Raw genomic sequence first — 18,374 nt, forward strand, 5'->3', positions numbered from 1 at the left:
GTCAAGAAGCAACAGTTAGAACTGGACATGGAACAGACTGGTTCCAAATAGGAAAAGGAGTATGTCAAGGCTGTATATTGTCACCCTGCTTATTTAACTTATATGCAGAGTACATCATGAGAAACGCTGGACTGGTGGAAGCACAAACTGAAATCAAGTATGCTGGGAGAAATATCAATAAACTCAGATATGCTGATGATACAACCCTTATGTCAGAAAGCAAATAGGAATTAAGAGCGTCTTGATGAAAGAGGAGAGTGAAAAAGCTGGCTTAAAGCTCAACATTCAGAACTCAGGTCATGGCATCCAGTTGCATCAGTTCATCGCAAATAGATGGGGAAACAATGGAAACAGTGAGAGAATTTATTTTCTTGGGCTCCAAAATCACTGTGGATGGTGACTGCAGCCATGAAATTAAAAGACACTTGTTCCTTGGGAAAAAAGCTATGACCAACCTAGAGAGCATATTACAAAGCAGAGATATTACTTTGCCAACAAAGGTCTGTGTAGTCAAAGCTATGGTTTTTCCTGTAGTCATGTATGGATATAAAAGTTGGACCATAAAGAAATCTGAGAGCCAAAGAATTGACGCTTTTGAACTGTGGTGTTGGAGACTTTTGAGAGTCCCTTAGACTGAAAGATCAAACCAGTCAATTTCTAAAGGAAATCAGTCCTGAATATCTATTGGAAGGACTGATGCTGAAATTACAATACTTTGGCCACCTGATGTGAAGAACTGACTCATTAGGAAAGAGCCTATGCTGGGAAAGATAGAAAGAGCAGGGGATGACAGAGAATGAGATGGTTGGATGGCATCACTGACTTGGTGGACATGAGTTTGAGCAAGCTCTGGGAGTTTGGTGGTGGATGGGAAGCCTAGTGTACTGCAGTCCATGGGGACACAAAGAGTCAGACATGCCTGAGCAACTGAACTGAACTGAAAAGACAGCTTTCCCCTTTATGTCTCTCCAATGGACCCACCCCTCCAAACCCCTCTCTTTTTTGTCCCTCCTCCTGTTCCTGCCCTGTCATGCCCTCTGTTCCCCACCTAAGCTTCAACCCTGGCCTGGGGGGTGCCGTATCTGCAGCCCTGATGAAGACAGGCTGCGTGGACTTTCCTCCTTTTTCCAGTTTTGCAAGAATACAGCTTTTATTTCATGCTTAACCACCAAGTAGATTTGTTACAGTGCTTTTTATTTAATGCAGTTACAAGCAATCAATTAGTTTATGATTTCCAAATTTGTGTCCTTAAAAAAAGCATAACAGAAAAAGGATGGATAAGCATAATGCTTAATTTGAATTTTCCTGGGAGTGATTCTTAATATTTGTAACTTGATTTTTTTTCAAAATGGTGGCAACAAAAGCATAAAGGTCGTAAAATTCTCTGGCTTCACCAACAGCAGAAAGCAGACCCTGTCTGCACAGAGATCAAGAATGACCTTCACCGCACATCAGACACGTCCGTCATAACCTTCATTCTACAGACAGAACAGGAGGCGCAGGTGCTTGGGTATGGCTGTCTCCAGGGGCAGAGCTGTGACCAGCCCTGCCCCCTGCTCCCCTGCCCCAAATCCCAGAGATCCAGCAAAGTGTGGTCCTGTCGGGAGAGTCCCACTGAATGTAGAAGTCTGATTCTCAATTCTTATTACAGTTATAATGTCAGCATTTGTCATCTTATGAGACAGATTTTCCATTTAGAACTGTTAGCTTAACTGCATATGCAAACATCACCGCTCACCTGTTGGAAAGGGCTCTAAATGTGACCATGCTCTTTGGTAGGTGGGACAGACTGTCAGGCCACCCAACCACATCAGGTTTCATTTGCTCCAGTGATGAGAAGATTTAATGACGGGCAACGTTTTCAAAGGACGGTGGACAAAGCTCTGTGTTTTTAAATGTGGCAGCATGTGGAACCCACAATGCTCCAGTCCCTTTTGGTAGTCAGTTTGTTTTTTCTAGGTGAGGGGTCTCCACAACTTGGACAGCTAGCACAGCACATGCTTTGTGACTGAGAAATGACTTTCCTAAGTTATAGTTACCAAGAGTCCCTGGGACCAGAAAGCTAACACTATGCCTAGTAATGCAGAAGTAAGGCTGGGGGCACTAAAAATGGTCCTTGGAAAGAGGTTTCAATTGTTCCCTCACGAAGCAAATCAAGTTTCCTAATTAGCTACAACACAGAAAGCTCAGCTCCTACGGCCCTGCAAGCCCTGCCTCTGTTCCCCTGGTCAAACTTCGTCTCTGCTGCAAACAGCTCCGCTGCTTTCTCTTCCTTATTCCTGTGTGAAGAACTCGTGACAGGCGGCGGTAATCATGGCAATGAAAGCCATAAATTCCTGGAAGTCACATTCGCCGTCCCCATCACTGTCCAGTGTCTCCATGACTTTGTCCACAGCCTCCTGCTCTTTGATTTCCTGAGAGAGAGAAGACAGGTTGTCCAGTTTGCTTCTAAATGAACGTTAGGGCCACAAAGACATGATCTTGGCTGGCTTTAATAATTTTGTATTAGAAACAACCTAACAGCTTCCCTGGTGGCTCAGTGGTAAAGAATCCGCCTGCGAGTGCTGGAGACGCGGGTTCCATCCCTGATCTAGGAGGACCCCACATGCCTCAGAGCAACTCAGCCCTTGCACCACACCTACTGGGCCTGTGCTCTAGAGCCCACGCACCACAGTACCCGTGTCCTAAGCCCACGTGCCCTAGAGCCTGTGCTCCACAACGGGAAAAGCCACGGCAATGAGAAACCCCGGCCTGCAGCAACTAGAGAGCAGCCCTGTGACACAAAGAAGACTCAGCACAGCCACACACACACACACACAATTAATTTAGAAACAACCTAAGACATGAAATGCAAAATTCCAGAAAGGTTTTCTCCAGTGACCAGGAGGCTGTTGGTTGGCAGAGGTCACTAGGGGTCTGAGCCTTCTCTCCCACTTTCCTTAAGGTGCAGTGGGGTTCTGGCTACTAAAAGACTGAATGGAACAGCCAGGATCTGAAAAACTACAGGCTGTTTGTGCTAAAAAAAAAAAAAAAAAGGAAGAGTATAGTCTAGATCAGCCTGAGTGCATTATATGCAAATGCCTTGAAAGCAAAAATAAACTTTTGGCCCCTATAAGTTTTTCACTGTTTCTGCATGTGGAAGGCCCTATAGTGAAGGCTTCCAGTGGATTTTTGAAAGTAGTTTCTGGCTGAAATAACTCTCAGGAACATGCACTAAATTTATTCACTTCTTGTGTTTTTTGGCACTTGAGTTGCTTCAAGGTGTCTGGGGCTCTTCTTGACATTATGCCCAATGTGGACTCAAATGAGTTGTGAAACAGAGGGACAGACAGTGCAGGAAAGATGTGCACACGCACTGAAGAGAAGCATAACACTGTCGACTCTTCAGAACACCCAGTCCTCAGGGCAGGAGCGCTTGGCCTGAAGAAGTCGAGCATAACGCACAATGGCTGCCTTAGACATAAAACATGTAAAAGACTGAGGTTCCCATGAGGGGTTGGGTGCCACCTATAAACATCTGCTAAAAGATTAATTTCAATTACGGGAAAGATTTGCCTCCAAACAGAAACTACTTCATAAAAACTGGGCCAACGATGTTCATGATACCTTGATATACTTACCATGATTTACTTTTATTTTATAAACTGTGTTTCCCACATGCTAAGCTTTTTCTATGTTTTAAATAAATAATTAATGACAGTAGCTACATTTGTTGAGCTGCACTTGATAAGCGTTGTCTCATTTCAACAATTCTTTTCACAGAACGATCTAGGACCTTCTGATTCTTAAGTGAGGTGGTGGGAAGCAAGGTAAGTAAAAGTGTGAGCAGGCAGTTACCACTCTGAGAACTTGGGTGCCTGAGAAAACCAGCTTCAAAATCAGACTAGGGAATCCCCTCTGAAGTCTGCAGGCCATTTCCTCTGATGGTGGTGCCATTTGCAGCCGTGGAGTGTTTGGGTGGGGAGAGCCCTGCACACTCGGGGCACGGAGCCTGGGGCTTGTCCTGCACCAAGGTCTAGCCTGCCCAGGAGGACAGCTCACATGTCTTCCCAGGAATTAGCTCCTGGTCAGACATGAGTGCACTGGTGCATTGTATGGCCATTTCCTCTGGGGGCAAGATCACTTCAGTAACCTTGCTTCTGGGCACCAAGGGAATATTAGGTACCAGGTGGACTGCAGTTCCTTGCCTTGAATACACAATACGGATACAGCAGAGATGACGTGTGGCTGAGCCAAGGGCAGTGAAGGTTGTGAGTGGGGAAGAGTCCTCAGCAGAGCATCTGGACACACGTCCACCAGAAGGGGAGCTGCCAGGGCGGGGGGCTCATCAAATGTCCTCACGCAGCTTCCCAAGTTCCCTCCAGGGCACCTCACCCCACAGGGCCCCCTGCAAGGTCCCAGGGCCTCTCTCATGAGCAGCTTGTGGCCTCTTGGTGATGACCCAGGTCCTGGGGCCTGCATCTCTCCCAGCATCGACTGTGCTGAGAGCTCAGTTACACCTGGCATCTTCTCACTGTGGTGGATCTAACCATGTAGAGAAAGCCCAAACAGTCCTCTTCCCAAGAACAAAAGCTTATTTTTAGCAGTCTTCTTGTATGTTCAATGTGTGATAAGTCATGGTATATTTTCCATCCCATTTTGTCATTGTTATTGCTGTACGTTCTCAGTCGCTACAGTCGTGTCTGACTCTTTGCGACCCCATGGGCTATAGCCCGCCAGGGTCCTCTGTTCATGGGATTCTCCAGGCAAGAATACTGGAGTGGGTTGCCATGTGCTCCTCCAAAGGATCTTCCTGACCCTGGGACTGAACCTGCATCTACTGCAGCACCTCACTGCAGGCAGATTCTTTACCACTGAGCCAAAGGGGAAGCCACCCTATTGCTGTACATCCTTAGGTTTTCCCAAGAACCTGTACTCTTGCATTTGAGACAGCAGTTTTCCCTGGATGCTCTTACTGTACACAAAATGAAAAGTGTGGGGCCTACCTAAGCCAGCCTCTAGTGAGGGCTCACTTGTGAAACACATTTTCAGAAACAACAGAGGTGTCCTGACACCAACCTGGAGCCATGTTCAGGGCAGCTCAGAAGAGAAAAGGGACAGAAGACAGGAGAGCAGGTTACTTTAGTTTTAAAAAGCAAGACTCACCTCTAAAAAGTGGGTAAGTTCATTGTTGATGAGCTCCTTGAGTTCTGATTTCTTCAGCTTGCGCTTGTCCCCTTCCTTCCTGGAATATTGATGGAAGACTTCGATGAGGGCCATCATGGCCTTCTCTAACTCAGACATCTGGGGCCGACAAAGAAAAATGCTTTGTAGAACAGAGCAGTTGTTACCTACACAGACCTTACCATCGGGGGCAACTGGCTTTGGCTCACCTCCCCTTTTGGGCTTAGAGGGTGTGGCTTTTCATCACCCCTTGAACCCGCTCCCCACCACCCCTCACTTCTCTGTCTTCTCTTCCCAAGCCCTCTGGCTTCTGGTTGCATTTGGGGGAAACTTCAACCAAAATACAGAGAAAGAGAAGTGAGGCGGCTGGGGACTGAGTCCTCCCCCATCCCTGGGAGACTCCCCACCCTGTCCTGAAAGGACTGCAAGATAAGGTAACAGTGGAGGGAAGCAAGTTTTTGAATTAATTACAATGAATAGGAGCCAAATAAGGATACGGAAGTCAATAGTATTCCTATGTTCTGTCAATAAGCAATTAGAAAATGTAGCAGAAAAGTCGTTTCACAGCAGCACACACATATTTCTAAGCATAAGTTTAGCAAGAAAAGTGTAGGTCCTTCCAAAAGCTACTGAGGTCATAAAATGTAGGAACTTACTTTCTTTCAAATGTATATATAAATTTAACTCATTTTTAACAAAAATGTTTCTGATTTTTTTTGTGGGGGAGGGGGGGCCAGCGAGGAACATGACCAAAAAACAGCTAGAAAATTCAACTGAAAAAAATAAATATGGTAGAATTGCCACTTTTTTTTTTTTTTTGAAAAAGAAGATCAAGGAAAGGTACCTTGAATTTGAAGGTATTATGCAATCATCTGATGAAGTTATTGTAGGGGAGCAACACTTGCCACCCCAAAATGTCTCTGGGACGCAGATTATTTTCATCGGAAAACAATGCAGGCCCCCAGGACTCAGGAAGAAATTCTGACCCTCCCCTTAGTTGCCTGAATCGGAATTTAGATGGAGGGCCTATTGCAGGAATGGAGCAACCACCAGAGAGAGGCCAGCGAGGAATGTGGGCCAGGGTTGAGGGAGGGCGGGAAACCCTGGGAGGCCTGAGTCCACTCTGTGTCCCATCACCCCTGCTGGCGCAGCAAACTGGTTCACCATCTCTGTATGAACCGCTTTCCTCCCCGCTGAAGCCCCAAACCACTGCTCCCAACATCCTCCCTGGTCTTGAACTGACGATGGTACTGAAGGTGGGCATTTTGGTGACTGAGAATTTTCCTGGGTCTCTCCCATGTATATATGTTTTTAAACTTTGATTTGAATTTCTCCTGTTTACCTGTCTCACGTTTATTTAGTTCTTAGACCAGCGAGAAGAATTTAGAAGGGTAGAGGAAAATGTCTTCCTTCCCAATACCAGCTCTGATGCCAGAACAAATGTGGGCAGAGGCTGGACCACCTCCAGGCACTTTGTATTCTTGGCGGCGCTGCCTCCAACAGAATAGCGCCTTTTCTCTGCATTTATCAAGGTAGGAAGCTTTTGTCTCCCCCCCACAATATGTACCTTATACCACACAGTCTGCAAGCCAAGGAAACAGCTGTTCAACCCTGGGAAACAGACAGTTTACAAAGGACAGCTTGTCAACTGTTTCACAAAACGGAAGGACGCTCAGCCAGAGAAATTTGCTAGCTTTTGATCTTGAGTTCTAATCATTAAAGAATCTTTGCAGTGTCATAGTTAAAAATAAAGAATTATGTCTAATTTGTGAAAAGCCATTCCTGTATTGAAATCATTTATATTTAAAAAATCAATTGGAATATAAGATTTAAATTATTTATTTCTGACTTTCAAAGGAAAAGGATTGAGGATTTTTGCCTTGGCCTGATCTTTGCTATACTTACCCTATTAACAATCAGTATGCTTTGTTTTGCTCTAAAGTCCCTAAAAATATCACATGTAGACATAACAATTCAGATGGATTAAATCTTTAATATTTCATACTTTCTTAGACTTTGCATTCGAGTTCTTGATTATTAATTTTTTTTAAAAAGTAAACAAAAAACTCAAGAAACTTTTGCATGGTCCTTATGCTTCTCAAGCTTCATGATGACTGGGAAAGATGAGGCTAAAATATTTGTTGTGTGAAGTATGACTAGTGGCATTTTTTTAAAGGAAAGGCATAAAATATATATCTCATATGTAAAAACGCCATAAAATGTGATCTTCTTCATTAAACACACTACAAATTAATTTTTACAAGTTTTTCCTGTTAAAGTCTTCCCAATTGATGGTTAAAAGTTGTTTAAGAGAACTGGAAATCAAATATCCAATTCCCCTTTCGCTTCATTCCGTGAATATTCTACATCAATCTTTTATTTCGAAAACAGGAGAACTGCTGGGCGTTAGCTCCTCAGAAGGTCACATCACAGGAGATGTGGGAATCCCTCTAGACAAGAGCCTTACCTCCCCAGGAAACCTGAGGAAGGTTAAACCTACCACAGACTTCAATTTCTTTGGCTCAGTTGTAATTCAATTGCAAAGACCTCCTCACTCGCGCTGACCTGGGGGAGGGCGTCCGAAGACGCCGGCTTCGAGCTCAGGGCGCCTGTTCCCCGCTCCGCGGAGGACGCAAACCCTCTTCAAAGAATTAAGGAAGAGGCCGACTTGCAGCAACACTGAGCCGCAGACCCGACGTTTCCCCGACTGTAGTGATGAGTCACCGAGAGAAAGTGATTCATCTGTAGGATGAATCTCGCTGCCTGGAGTTGAAGCAGCTGTGTCCGCAAGGCAGTAGGAGAGTTATACTTCTGAAATGCTGCCAGAATCCTATGGACAGAGGAGCCTGGCAGGCTACAGTCCATTGGGTTGCAATAGTCGGACACGGCTTAGCGACTAAACCACCACTCTAAAGGGGTTTTTAAACTACCACCCAGTTCCCAAGCCCACCCTCCGGGTCTTGCCCCCAAACACCAGAGTAGGTTCCCCTAAGTGTCCTCACGTCAGTGGTCCTTGGCTGTCGCTCCGGTCACCTCTGGCTTCGGCGTCCTGAATGCCGGGACTAGGGCAGAAAGAGCCTCTTATCCTCTCGCGGGGGGGCGTGACCGGCAGCCCCCCCAAGAGTCCGGCAGCCAATGGGAACCGAGGGCGGGGCGCTGGCGGGGGCGGGGGCGGGGCCTGCGTCTCCCTCTCCTGGCTCCGCAGCCCGCGGGGGCTGGACACACAGGGCCGCATTGACGGCGCCACCCGGGACTAGCTCGGGCAGCCAGGCCCGCACTCGGGCCAAGCAAGAAAAAGGCCTGTAGGGCAGAAAGTGGGGAGTCAGCTTTTTGTTCTGGTTTTAAATTTATACGTGAATATTGATGTTCCTCTAAAGGCAAGGATGGTGGTGGGTAGAGGAGTGGGACTAGTGATTGATTCCGACAAAGCGAATGTGCAGACAATAGCAGGATGAATGCGGGAATTCAGGGCCCGAATGCACCTGCTCTGGCCCCACCCGCGAGTGGGACACCCGTGGACATCAGTACCTCGAGTTTAGTCACTGAACCCAGCGTCTGCAGGCCCTGAAACGCGGGGCGAATGGTTTAATACTACCGAGGGCATATGCTAGGCGCCGCCGAAGGATTCCTCGCCCCTCCGGGGTGAGCGGCAATAGGCTGTCAGGGCTGGACAGTGCCCCAGGCACGTCCTGTCCGCGTGCTCTGGTTTAGGGCCCGTGCTGGCGGGGTTAGGGGTGGATGGGGGTGGGGCCCTCACCGAGGCCTCACAAGCGGCCAAGGAGGGCTGAATACGGATTCCACACTGTGGTCCTCTCAACAGCCTTTCTTTAGACACATTATACACAGACTCTCTTTCCTTTTCTCCTTTGCCTTTCATTTCTCTTCTTTCCTCAACTATTTGTAAGTCCTCCTCAAACATTTTGCCTTTTTACATTTCTTTTTCTTGGGGATGGTTTTGATCACCGCCTCCTGTACAATGTTACAAACCTCCAGAGTTCTTTAGGCACTCTGTCTATCAGATCTAATCCCTTCAATCTATTTGTCACTTCCACTGTGTAATCATAAGGGATTTGATTTAGGTCATGCCTGAATGGTCTAGTGGTTTTCCCTACTTTCTTCAGTTTAAGGATGAATTTTGTAACAAGGAGCTCATGATCTGAGCCACAGTCAGCTCCCGGTCTTGTTTTTGCTGACTGTATAGAGTTTCTCCATCTTTGGCTGCAAAGAATATAATCAACCTGATTTCGGTAGTGACCACCTGATGATGTCCATGTGTAGAGTTGTCTCTTGTGTTGTTGGAAGAGGGTGTTTGCTATGTTCAGTGCGTTCTCTTGGCAAAACTCTGTTAGACTTTGCGCTGCTTCATTTTGTACTCAAAGCCCAAACTTGACTGTTACTCCAGGTAGGTTTGTTACTGACTTCCTAGTTTTGCACTCCAGTCCCCTATGATGAAAAGGACACCTTTTTTTGGTGTTAGTTCTAGAAGATCTTGTATGTCATCATAGAACCCTTCAACTTCAGCTTCTTTGGCATTAGTGGTTGGGGCATAGACCTTGATTACTGTGACATTGAATGGCTTGCCTTAGAGATAAACTGAGATTATTCTGTCATTTTTGGGATTGTACCAAGTACTGAATTTGGACTCTTTTGTTGACTATGAAGGCTATTGCATTTCTTCTAAGGGATTATTGCCCACAGTAGTAGATGTACTGGTCATCTGAATTAAATTCACCCTTTCCTGTCCATTTTAGTCCACTGATTCCTAAAATGTTAATGTTCACTCTTGCCATCTCCTGTTTGACCACTCATAGTTTACCTTGATTCATGGACCTAACATTCCAGGTTCCTATGCAACATTGCTCTTTACAGCATAGGACTTTAGTTCCATCATCAGTCACACCCACAACTGGGCATTGTTTTTGCTTTGGCTCCATCTCTTCATTTTTTTTTTTTTTTTAGAGTTATTTCTCCACACTTCTCCAGTAGCATATTGGGCACCTACGGACCTGGGGAGTTCATCTTTCAGTGTCATATCTTTTTGCCTTTTCATACTGTTCATGGGGTTCTGAAGGCAAGAATACTGAAGTGGTTTGTCATTCCTTCATCCAGTGGACCACATTTTGAAGGGTTGGAGATCAAGTTAATCACCAATGGCCCATGATTTAATCCATTGATGCTGCCTCCATATAATAGAACCTCCATAAACATCCCCAAGGGAAGGAGTTTGGAGAGCTTCTGGGTTGGAGAGCAGGTAGAGGTGGGGAGGGTGACTCCCAGAGAGCAGGAAGCTCCTCGCGCCCCCTGCACCTGTCCTCTGCACCTCCTCCATCTGGCTCTTCCCCAGTTGCATCCTTTTACAATAAGCTGGTAACCTAGTAAGTGAATTCTTCCCTGAGTTCTGTGAGCTGCTCTAGCAAATCGCTGAACCAGAGGAGGGTGCATGGCATCCCCAATTTATAGGTATCCACAGCTGGGGTCTTACAGTGACTGCTGAAGGGGAGCAACCTTGTGAGTGGATGGTGTCAGAAGGGAGTCAGATCACAGGACACCCAGCTGGCATAAACCATACATTTGGTGTCAGAGTGCTTTCTGCTGGTAGAAAACAGCTCACAGCACATCACTAGGGGGTCTATACACTCATAACTTAACTCTTGATTTCTGGCATCACTGCTTTCTTCCCCTCCATTTTGTCTCTTCTGCCAAGTTTATTCTTTCCTTATAGCATCTTTTAAATTTTTTTAAATTTTGAGATCACTTTATTTTCCAGGCAGCCATTTAATTTTTATTTTATACTGGAGCACAGTTGTATAACAATGTTGTGCTGAAATCACTTTAGACTAACAAGAGTATAGTAAAAAAAAAAAAATAAATCCTTTTATTTTTCTTGTTATCAGTCTGGTTCTAATCAAGAGACAGAAACCACACAGTAATTCAAACAGGACAAGTTTAACACAAAGAATTATGAAACTACAATAGGATCGTAACTGCGTAGCGGAATCTAAAGAGCTGCAGGGCGAGGGGGCCGGTGTGAACTCAGGGTCTGGCCGCACACGTAGGAGAAGCAGGTGAAACAGCCTCCACGCCAGGCCAGGCTGCTAGGCTAGCCAGGGCAGCCCTTGCCGGCCACATCCTGGAGCCGGACACCAGCAGATGTTGTGAAGGATGGAGAAGCAGGATGGGACAGACAAACATGCTTCCTCAGGAGCAGGAGAGAAGGCCCCCCTCCAAAGTGCAAGCGCAGGCTCACCACGGGGTGACCTGATTAGTGGCCACTGAAGGCAGCAGCACTAAGGGGCCAGAATCCACATCAGGCACAGACGCCCTGCCTGGCACTCTGCATCCATCAGCAGCATTCTACACACATCCGGACTCCCCTGCAGCAGCTAAAGAAGCCGAGAAGACACAGCTCCCTTTGTTACAGTGAACTAGTTCTTTCCCCAGAGAGAAGACGCACAGCCCTACAGTTACTGTATCCGTCGCTGGCTCACTTATGGTTCCACAGAAAATTCAGTTACCTAAAGATTAAATTGAAATGCTAACTTCCAACAACTTGTTTATAAGACAGGGAAGTAGAGAAAAGAAAATGATCAGGAGATAGACACAACATGTAACAAGCAAAAACATGCCTAGCTGCTCTAGCCTTCATCTGTGTAATCAGCCCTGAGGTCCTGATAGATACCCCTGACCATCCATTCCAAATCTCCCCTGCCCTCAGCAAGAACCTGCTCCAGATTCCTTATTGCATAGAGTGAGCCAAACCTTCATCCCTGAGGGGTTGGAGTCCTCAGTACTCCTGCTTTATTTAATTATAATAATTCAGCTTTGGTTGCTCTGTGTTTTCATTAACCATTACTACTGGTTGTGGAGGTATTAAGAGGAGCCCCCAGAATGCCCAGGTTCCAAAGTCCTTTGCTGCCCTCACATAGCAGTAACACAAACCCCCTCCCTCTCCCCGGTAATTGGGATCAATCATTCAAGCCCATAGATGAACCAGTTTTTCTTTTTGCTTGTTGGTTCAAAGGTGTGAGGAGCCCCAAGTGGCCAGTGGCAATCCTGGCTTCCAGTTCAGTAGGACCATTGCTCTGCACCGTGGTGGAAACCTCCCCCCTGGACAGTAAGATTTCCAGATGATCTCAAAGCTGCCAAGACAAGAAAGAAAAGTCTGCCAGGAGGGTATGAAGTGTACCAGTGAGAGGACCACTCATCCTTCTAATTCTCAGTTCCCAGACCGATGCATTCTGGCTCTGGGGGACACAGCATCATAGAACAATTCTTAACTCAAAGTACAGATCATATCCTGCCTCACGGAACCCATCCTTTCAGGATGCTGCCTTCTACCTGGGATCAGAATCTAACTTTCGGCCAGGCCAGCCACTTCTGAGTCACGGCATGTGTGATAAGACTGCTCTTCATTTGCTGGGACTCCTGTCCCTGGCTGGGACACAGAGCCGTTGTAGTGGATAAACTCTGTGAGGTCATGGATGTTGGATCTCCTGCTGCAGCAGTGCAGGCAGGGAAGTAAAATCCATACCCAGAGTGTATGTTCATTCCAGTGAGGACAGATTTCCACCCTTTCTATGATGGCAGAGGTCCAGTGTAATCCACCTGCCACCAGGGGCCTGGCTGATCACCTCAGACTCAGTGTTAGTCTTGGCTGCCAGTAGACAAAGCACTCTACGGCAGCAGAGGTGAGGGGAGCAAGTGTTGCTGAGCCCTGCCCACCCCACCTCTGCCATGTGGCCACTGTATTTGTGGATACATCAAGTGAGCACTGGAGCAGCTGCAGTGGCTGGCTGATGCCCACGAGGCAATCCATTTCCACCTGCTTATTAGGAGCCTCTTCTGCAGGGCATGCCCAGAGTTGGGGGGGCGGTTCCCCAGAACATGAGCATGTTCACAGACTGCTCTTTCAGAGAGGTCCATCCAAACACCTCTTCCAGGGCCTTCTTGTGACCAGTTTTCAATCCTGTTCCTTCCAAGTTGCTGAACAACCAAATCATTAGCAGCCACCCATGGATTAATACAGATTCCTACTCTAGCCACGTCTCTCTACAGACACAGTGGACAACCAACCAAACTGTCTCAGTTCTGTCCTGAGAGGACTTTCCTTCACCATGTCTTTCGGGGTGACCCTTGAGTGGAGCTGCAGTGCTGCCTAACCTTAACCCTAACCTAACCCAAACTGCTGCTACTGGTCCTCGGAAACTGGCTGGAATGCAAAGGCATTATTAGAGAATCCACAGCTGCACACCAAGTGCCAGGGTCATGTCGACTTTCTCTGTCGCAGACGCCTCACCAGTCATAGCAGCTGCAGTTGAAGCCACAGGTGGCTGTGTTTGTGAGTCCACAGCCCGTCTCCTAGACCAAAGTGGCAAGTTAAATGGGCTTGTGATGAGTATCTGCCCTGTCCCTGCCACCTCCCCACCACTGCTTATGCCAGCCCTTTGATGGCGGCGTTAGTCTCTCGGGTGATGTACAGCCTCAGGTTCACTGCCGAGATAAGAAGGGGAAGCTGTCCCGGAAGTATGGCCCACAGAGAGCGTGGGCCCTGAGCCTTGGGCTTGAGTCGAGTGGCCTGGTCCACAGCCTGGCCTCACACCCCGTGAGGTGGGGCCTGGGCCATGGGCTTTGGCCCTACTTCCCAGTTGCCCCACAGGCAGAGCAGGCCTGCTGGGGAAGCACAGAACTTGCTCGCCTCTGAGCAAGGAGCAGCTGCAGGCTTCAAGCAGATGCAAGGCACCAGCCCCGAGGGCCTTGGCCTCTTCCCCAGAGTCACAACCAGGACTCTGACTTTGTCCTTCATTGTGCACAAGAAAAGCTTCAGGCTGCTCCTGCAGAGGTAAAAGGCTAGTTTGGGATTCTCTCATCTAACTTCTGGATGCCTGTGCGCTGGGCCTGCCCTCTTGGCACAAACATCAGCTTCCTGGGGTAGCCCACTGCAGGCTGTGGCCCTACCCCACTCTGGGGCCCACAGGGTGGAGAGGAGCTGCCAATCAGAAAGAGATTGGCTTTCAGGTGCTCTTGAGGGCCCAGGGTGGCATCCTCAGATGTGGGCTCTGAGCTGATACCGAGTCTTGGGGCCACAAACTGGCACTGGGGCCAGCAGTCAAAGGAGAACTCTGGCAGTAAGAGGGAGTCTCAACCCATTCAGGGGGGCCGGGTGGTGCACAGAGCTCCCTGGAGCTGTTTCTTAGCTCCTGAATGCACTGCTGAGACAGACATACGTGGCCCCCGCTGAATCCCCTCTCGGGCTACCTTCCCTGTGGCCTGAGAGCCACTGTGATAGGGAGCTCAGGAAAGTCTCCAGAACAAGACAAGTGTGTCCACAGACATCCGTGCATGGAGCCCTCCATCGCCACGGTGACCCAGAGTCAGTACAGGGCCTGATTCTGGTTCACACCTGTCCTTGGATGGTGTTGTTGTTCAGTTGCACAGTCATGTCCATCTCTTGGCAACTCCATGGACTGCAGCACGCCAGGCTTCCCTGTCTGTCACCATCTCCCAGAGTTTGCAGAGACTCATGTCCATCGAGTCGGTGATGCCATCCAACCATCTCATCCTCCATCATCCCCTTCTCACCTGCCTTCAATCTTTCTCAGCATCTGGGTCTTTTCCACTGAGCTGGCTCTCTGCAGCAGGTGGTCAAAGTACTGGAGATTCAGCTTCAGCATCAGTCCTTCCAAAGACTATTGAGGGTTGATTTCCTTTTGGATTGGTTGGTTTGATCTCCTTGCTGTCCAAGGGGCTCTCAAGAGTCTTCTCCAACACCACAGTTCAAAAGCATCAATTCTTCAGCACTCAGACTTCTTTATGGTCCAACTGTCACATCCATACATACATGCCTACTGGAAAAACAATAGCTTTGACTAGGTAGACCTTTGTTGGCAAAGCAATGTCTCTGCTTTTTAATATGCTGTCTAAGTTGTAGCCTTTCTTCCAAGGAACAAGCGTCTTTTAAATTCATGGCTGCAATCACCATCTGTAGTGATTTTGGAGCCCAAGAAAAGAAAGTCTCTCACTGTTTCCATTGTTTCCCTGTCTATTTGCCATGAAGAGATGGGACCAGATGCCACAAACTTCGTTTTTGAATGTTGAGATTTGAGCCAGCTTTTTCACTCTCCTCTTTCACTTTCATCAAGAGACTCTTCAGTTCCTCTTTGCTTTCTGTCATAAGGGTGGTATCATCTGCATATCTGAGGTTATTGATATTTCTCCCAGCAATCTTGATTCCAGCTTCTGCTTCATTCAGCCTAGCATTTCACATACTCTGCATATAAGTTAAATAAGCAGGGTGACAATATACTGCCTTGACAAACTCCTTTCCCAATTTGGAAGCAGTCCAGTTCCATGTCCGGTTCTGATTGTTGCTTCTTGACCTGCATACATATGTCTCAGTTGGCTAGTAAGATGGTCTGGTATTCCCATCTCTTGAAAGAATTTTACACAGTTTGTTGTGGTCCACAAGTCAAAGGCTTTGGCGTAGTCAATAAAGCAGAAGGAGATGTCTTTCTGGAACTCTCTTGATTTTTCAATGATCCAATGGATGTTGGCAATTTGATCTCCGGTTCTTCTGCCTTTTCTAAATCCAGCTTGAACATCTGCTGAAGCCTTGCTTGGAGATCTTTGAGCATTACTTTGCTAGTGTGTGAGATGATGAGTGCAATTGTGGGATAGTTTGAAAATTTGGGCATTGCCTTTCCTAGGGATTGAAATGAAAACTGACCTTTTCCAGTCCTGTGGCCGCTGCTGAGTTTTCCAAATTTGCTCGCATATTGAGTGCAGCACTTTCACAGCATCATCTTTCAGGATTTGAAATAGCTCAATTGGAATTCCATCACCTCCACTAGCTTTCTTCATAGTGATGCTTCCAAAAGCCCACTTAACTTCACATTCAGGATGTCTGGCTCTAGGTGAGTGATCACACTATCGTGGTTTTCTGGGTCATTAAGATCTTTCTTGCATAGTTCTTCCATGTATCCTTGCCACCTCTTCTTAATATCTTGTGTTTCTGTTAGGTCAATACCATTTCTGTCTTTTATTGTGCCCATCTTTGCATGAAATGTTTCCTTGGTATCTGTAATTTTCTTCAAGAGATTTTTAGTCTTTCCCACTCTATTGTTTTCCTCTATTTCTTTGCATTGATCACTGAGGAGGGCTTTCTTATTTCTCCTTGCTATTCTGCATTCAGATGGGTGTATCTTTCCATTTCTCCTTTGCCTGGAGAAAGGAATTGCAAACCACTTCAGTATTCTTGCCTTCAGAACCCCATGAACAGTATGAAAAGGCAAAAAGATATGACACTGAAGAATGAACTCCCCAGGTCTGTAGGTGCCCAATATGCTACTGGAGAAGTGTGGAGAAATAACTCCAAAAAAAAAAAAAAATGAAGAGATGGAGCCAAAGCAAAAACAATGTCCAGTTGTGGGTGTGACTGGTGATGGAACTAAAGTCCTATGCTGTAAAGAGCAATGTTGCATAGGAACCTGGAATGTCAGGTCCATGAATCAAGGTAAACTATGAGTGGTCAAACAGGAGATGGCAAGAGTGAACATTAACATTTTAGGAATCAGTGGACTAAAATGGACAGGAAAGGGTGAATTTAATTCAGATGACCTTTATGTCTACTACCATGGGCCAGAATCCCTTAGAAGAAATGCAATAGCCCTCATAGTCAACAAAGTTCAAATGCAGTACTTGGATGCAATCTCAAAAATGACAGAGTGATCTCAGTTAGTTTCCAAAGCAAGCCATTCAGTGTCACAGTAATCCAAGTCTATGCCCCAGCTACTAAATCTGAAGAAGCTGAACAGTTCTATGATGACATACAAGACCTTCTAGAACTAACACCAAAAAAAGGTGTCCTTTTCATCACAGGGGACTGGAATGCAAAAGTAGGAAGTCAAGAGATACCTGGAGTAACAGTCAGTTTGGGCTTTGAGTACAAAATGAAGCAGCACAAAGACTAACAGAGTTTTTCCAAGAGAACGCACTGAACATAGCAAACACCCTCTTCCAACAACACAAGAGACAACTCTACACATGGACATCACCAGATGGTCAATACCCAAATCAGACTGATTATATTACAACCAAAGATGGAGAAACTCTATACAGTCAGCAAAAACAAGACCCAGAACTGACTGTGGTTCAGATCATGAACTCCTTGTTGCAAAATTCAGGCTTAAGTTGAAGAGAGTAGGAAAAACCACTGGATCATTCAGGCATGACCTAAATCAAATCCCTTATGATTACACAGTGGAAGTGACAAACAGGTTGAAGGGATTGGATCTGATAGAGTGCCTGAAGAACTATGGACAGAGGTTTGTGACATTGTACAGGCGGCAGTGATCAAGATCATTGCCAAGAAAAGAAATGCAAAAAGGCAAAATGGTTGTCTGAGGAGGCCTTACAAATAGCTGAAGAAATAAAAGAAGCTGAAAACAAATGAGAAAAGGAAGGGGGGAGCTAAGATGGTGGAGGAATAGGACGGGGAGACCACTTTTTCCCCTACAAGTTCATTGAAAGAACATTTGAACGCTGAGCAAACTTCACAAAACAACTTCTGATCACTAGCAGAGGTCATCAGGCACCCAGAAAAGCAGCCCATCATCCTTGAAAGGAGGTAGGACAAAATATAAAAGATAAAAAGAGAGACAAAAGAGCTAGGGACAGAGACCTGTCCTGGGAAGGGAGTCGTAATGGAGGAAGTTTCCAAACACCAGGAAACCCTCTCACTGGCGGGTCTGGGGGAAGTTTTCGAATCTCGGAGGGCAACCTAACTGGGAGGAAAAATAAATAAAACCCACAGATTACATGCCTAAAAGCAACTACCAGCAGAAAACTATCCCAGATGCCCGCATCTGCCACCAGCAAGTGGGGACAGAATGGAGAGGAGTGGGCGGCATTGCTTAGGGCAAGGAGTGGGCCTGAATGCCCTGAGGGCAATTGGAGGGAGCTAACAAGAGATAGCAACTTAAACTGTGGGATAGCAAGAGAGAGAGAGAAAATTAATTGGCCCGAACCCACTGCGGGCCCGCTCACAGAACAAAGGAAGAACTGAGCAATCCCAGAGAAGAGCTAGCCGGCTGCGGGCCGCCCCGTCCCCCACCAGAGGCAGGAGGCAGGGGGGAGGGGAAAGGGGCAAACTTGGCCCCAGAGATGGATGGCACCCCTACCAAACTGCAAACAGGCTCCCAGTTTCTAATCAAAGA

At 46.8% G+C, this 18,374-nt stretch overlaps 1 protein-coding gene across 1 annotated transcript; it reads right to left on the reverse strand.

The window, feature by feature from the left end:
- Positions 1-1,173: 1,173 nt before the first annotated feature.
- S100B (S100 calcium binding protein B) lies at positions 1,174-8,274 on the reverse strand. The gene is made up of 3 exons (XM_020873517.2): positions 8,166-8,274; positions 5,146-5,283; positions 1,174-2,414 (listed from the first exon to the last, which is right to left on the reverse strand). The coding sequence occupies exons 2-3, from the start codon at positions 5,281-5,283 to the stop codon at positions 2,274-2,276; spliced, it is 279 nt and encodes a 92-aa protein (XP_020729176.1). The 5' UTR covers positions 8,166-8,274; the 3' UTR covers positions 1,174-2,273.
- Between the last annotated feature and the right edge of the window lie 10,100 nt (positions 8,275-18,374).

The sequence above is a fragment of the Odocoileus virginianus genome, chromosome 4 (genome assembly GCF_023699985.2).
Source record: "Odocoileus virginianus isolate 20LAN1187 ecotype Illinois chromosome 4, Ovbor_1.2, whole genome shotgun sequence".
Taxonomy (NCBI): Eukaryota; Metazoa; Chordata; class Mammalia; order Artiodactyla; family Cervidae; genus Odocoileus; species Odocoileus virginianus.

What these genes read in the sequence shown, in the direction of transcription:
- S100B (XM_020873517.2), bottom strand. Translation starts at nt 5,283, where the DNA reads ATGTCTGAGTTAGAGAAGGCCATGATGGCCCTCATCGAAGTCTTCCAT. An exon ending in AACTTACCCACTTTTTAGAG is followed by an intron (nt 2,415 to 5,145) that starts GTGAGTCTTGCT and finishes TCTCTCTCTCAG; the next exon opens with GAAATCAAAGAGCAGGAGGC.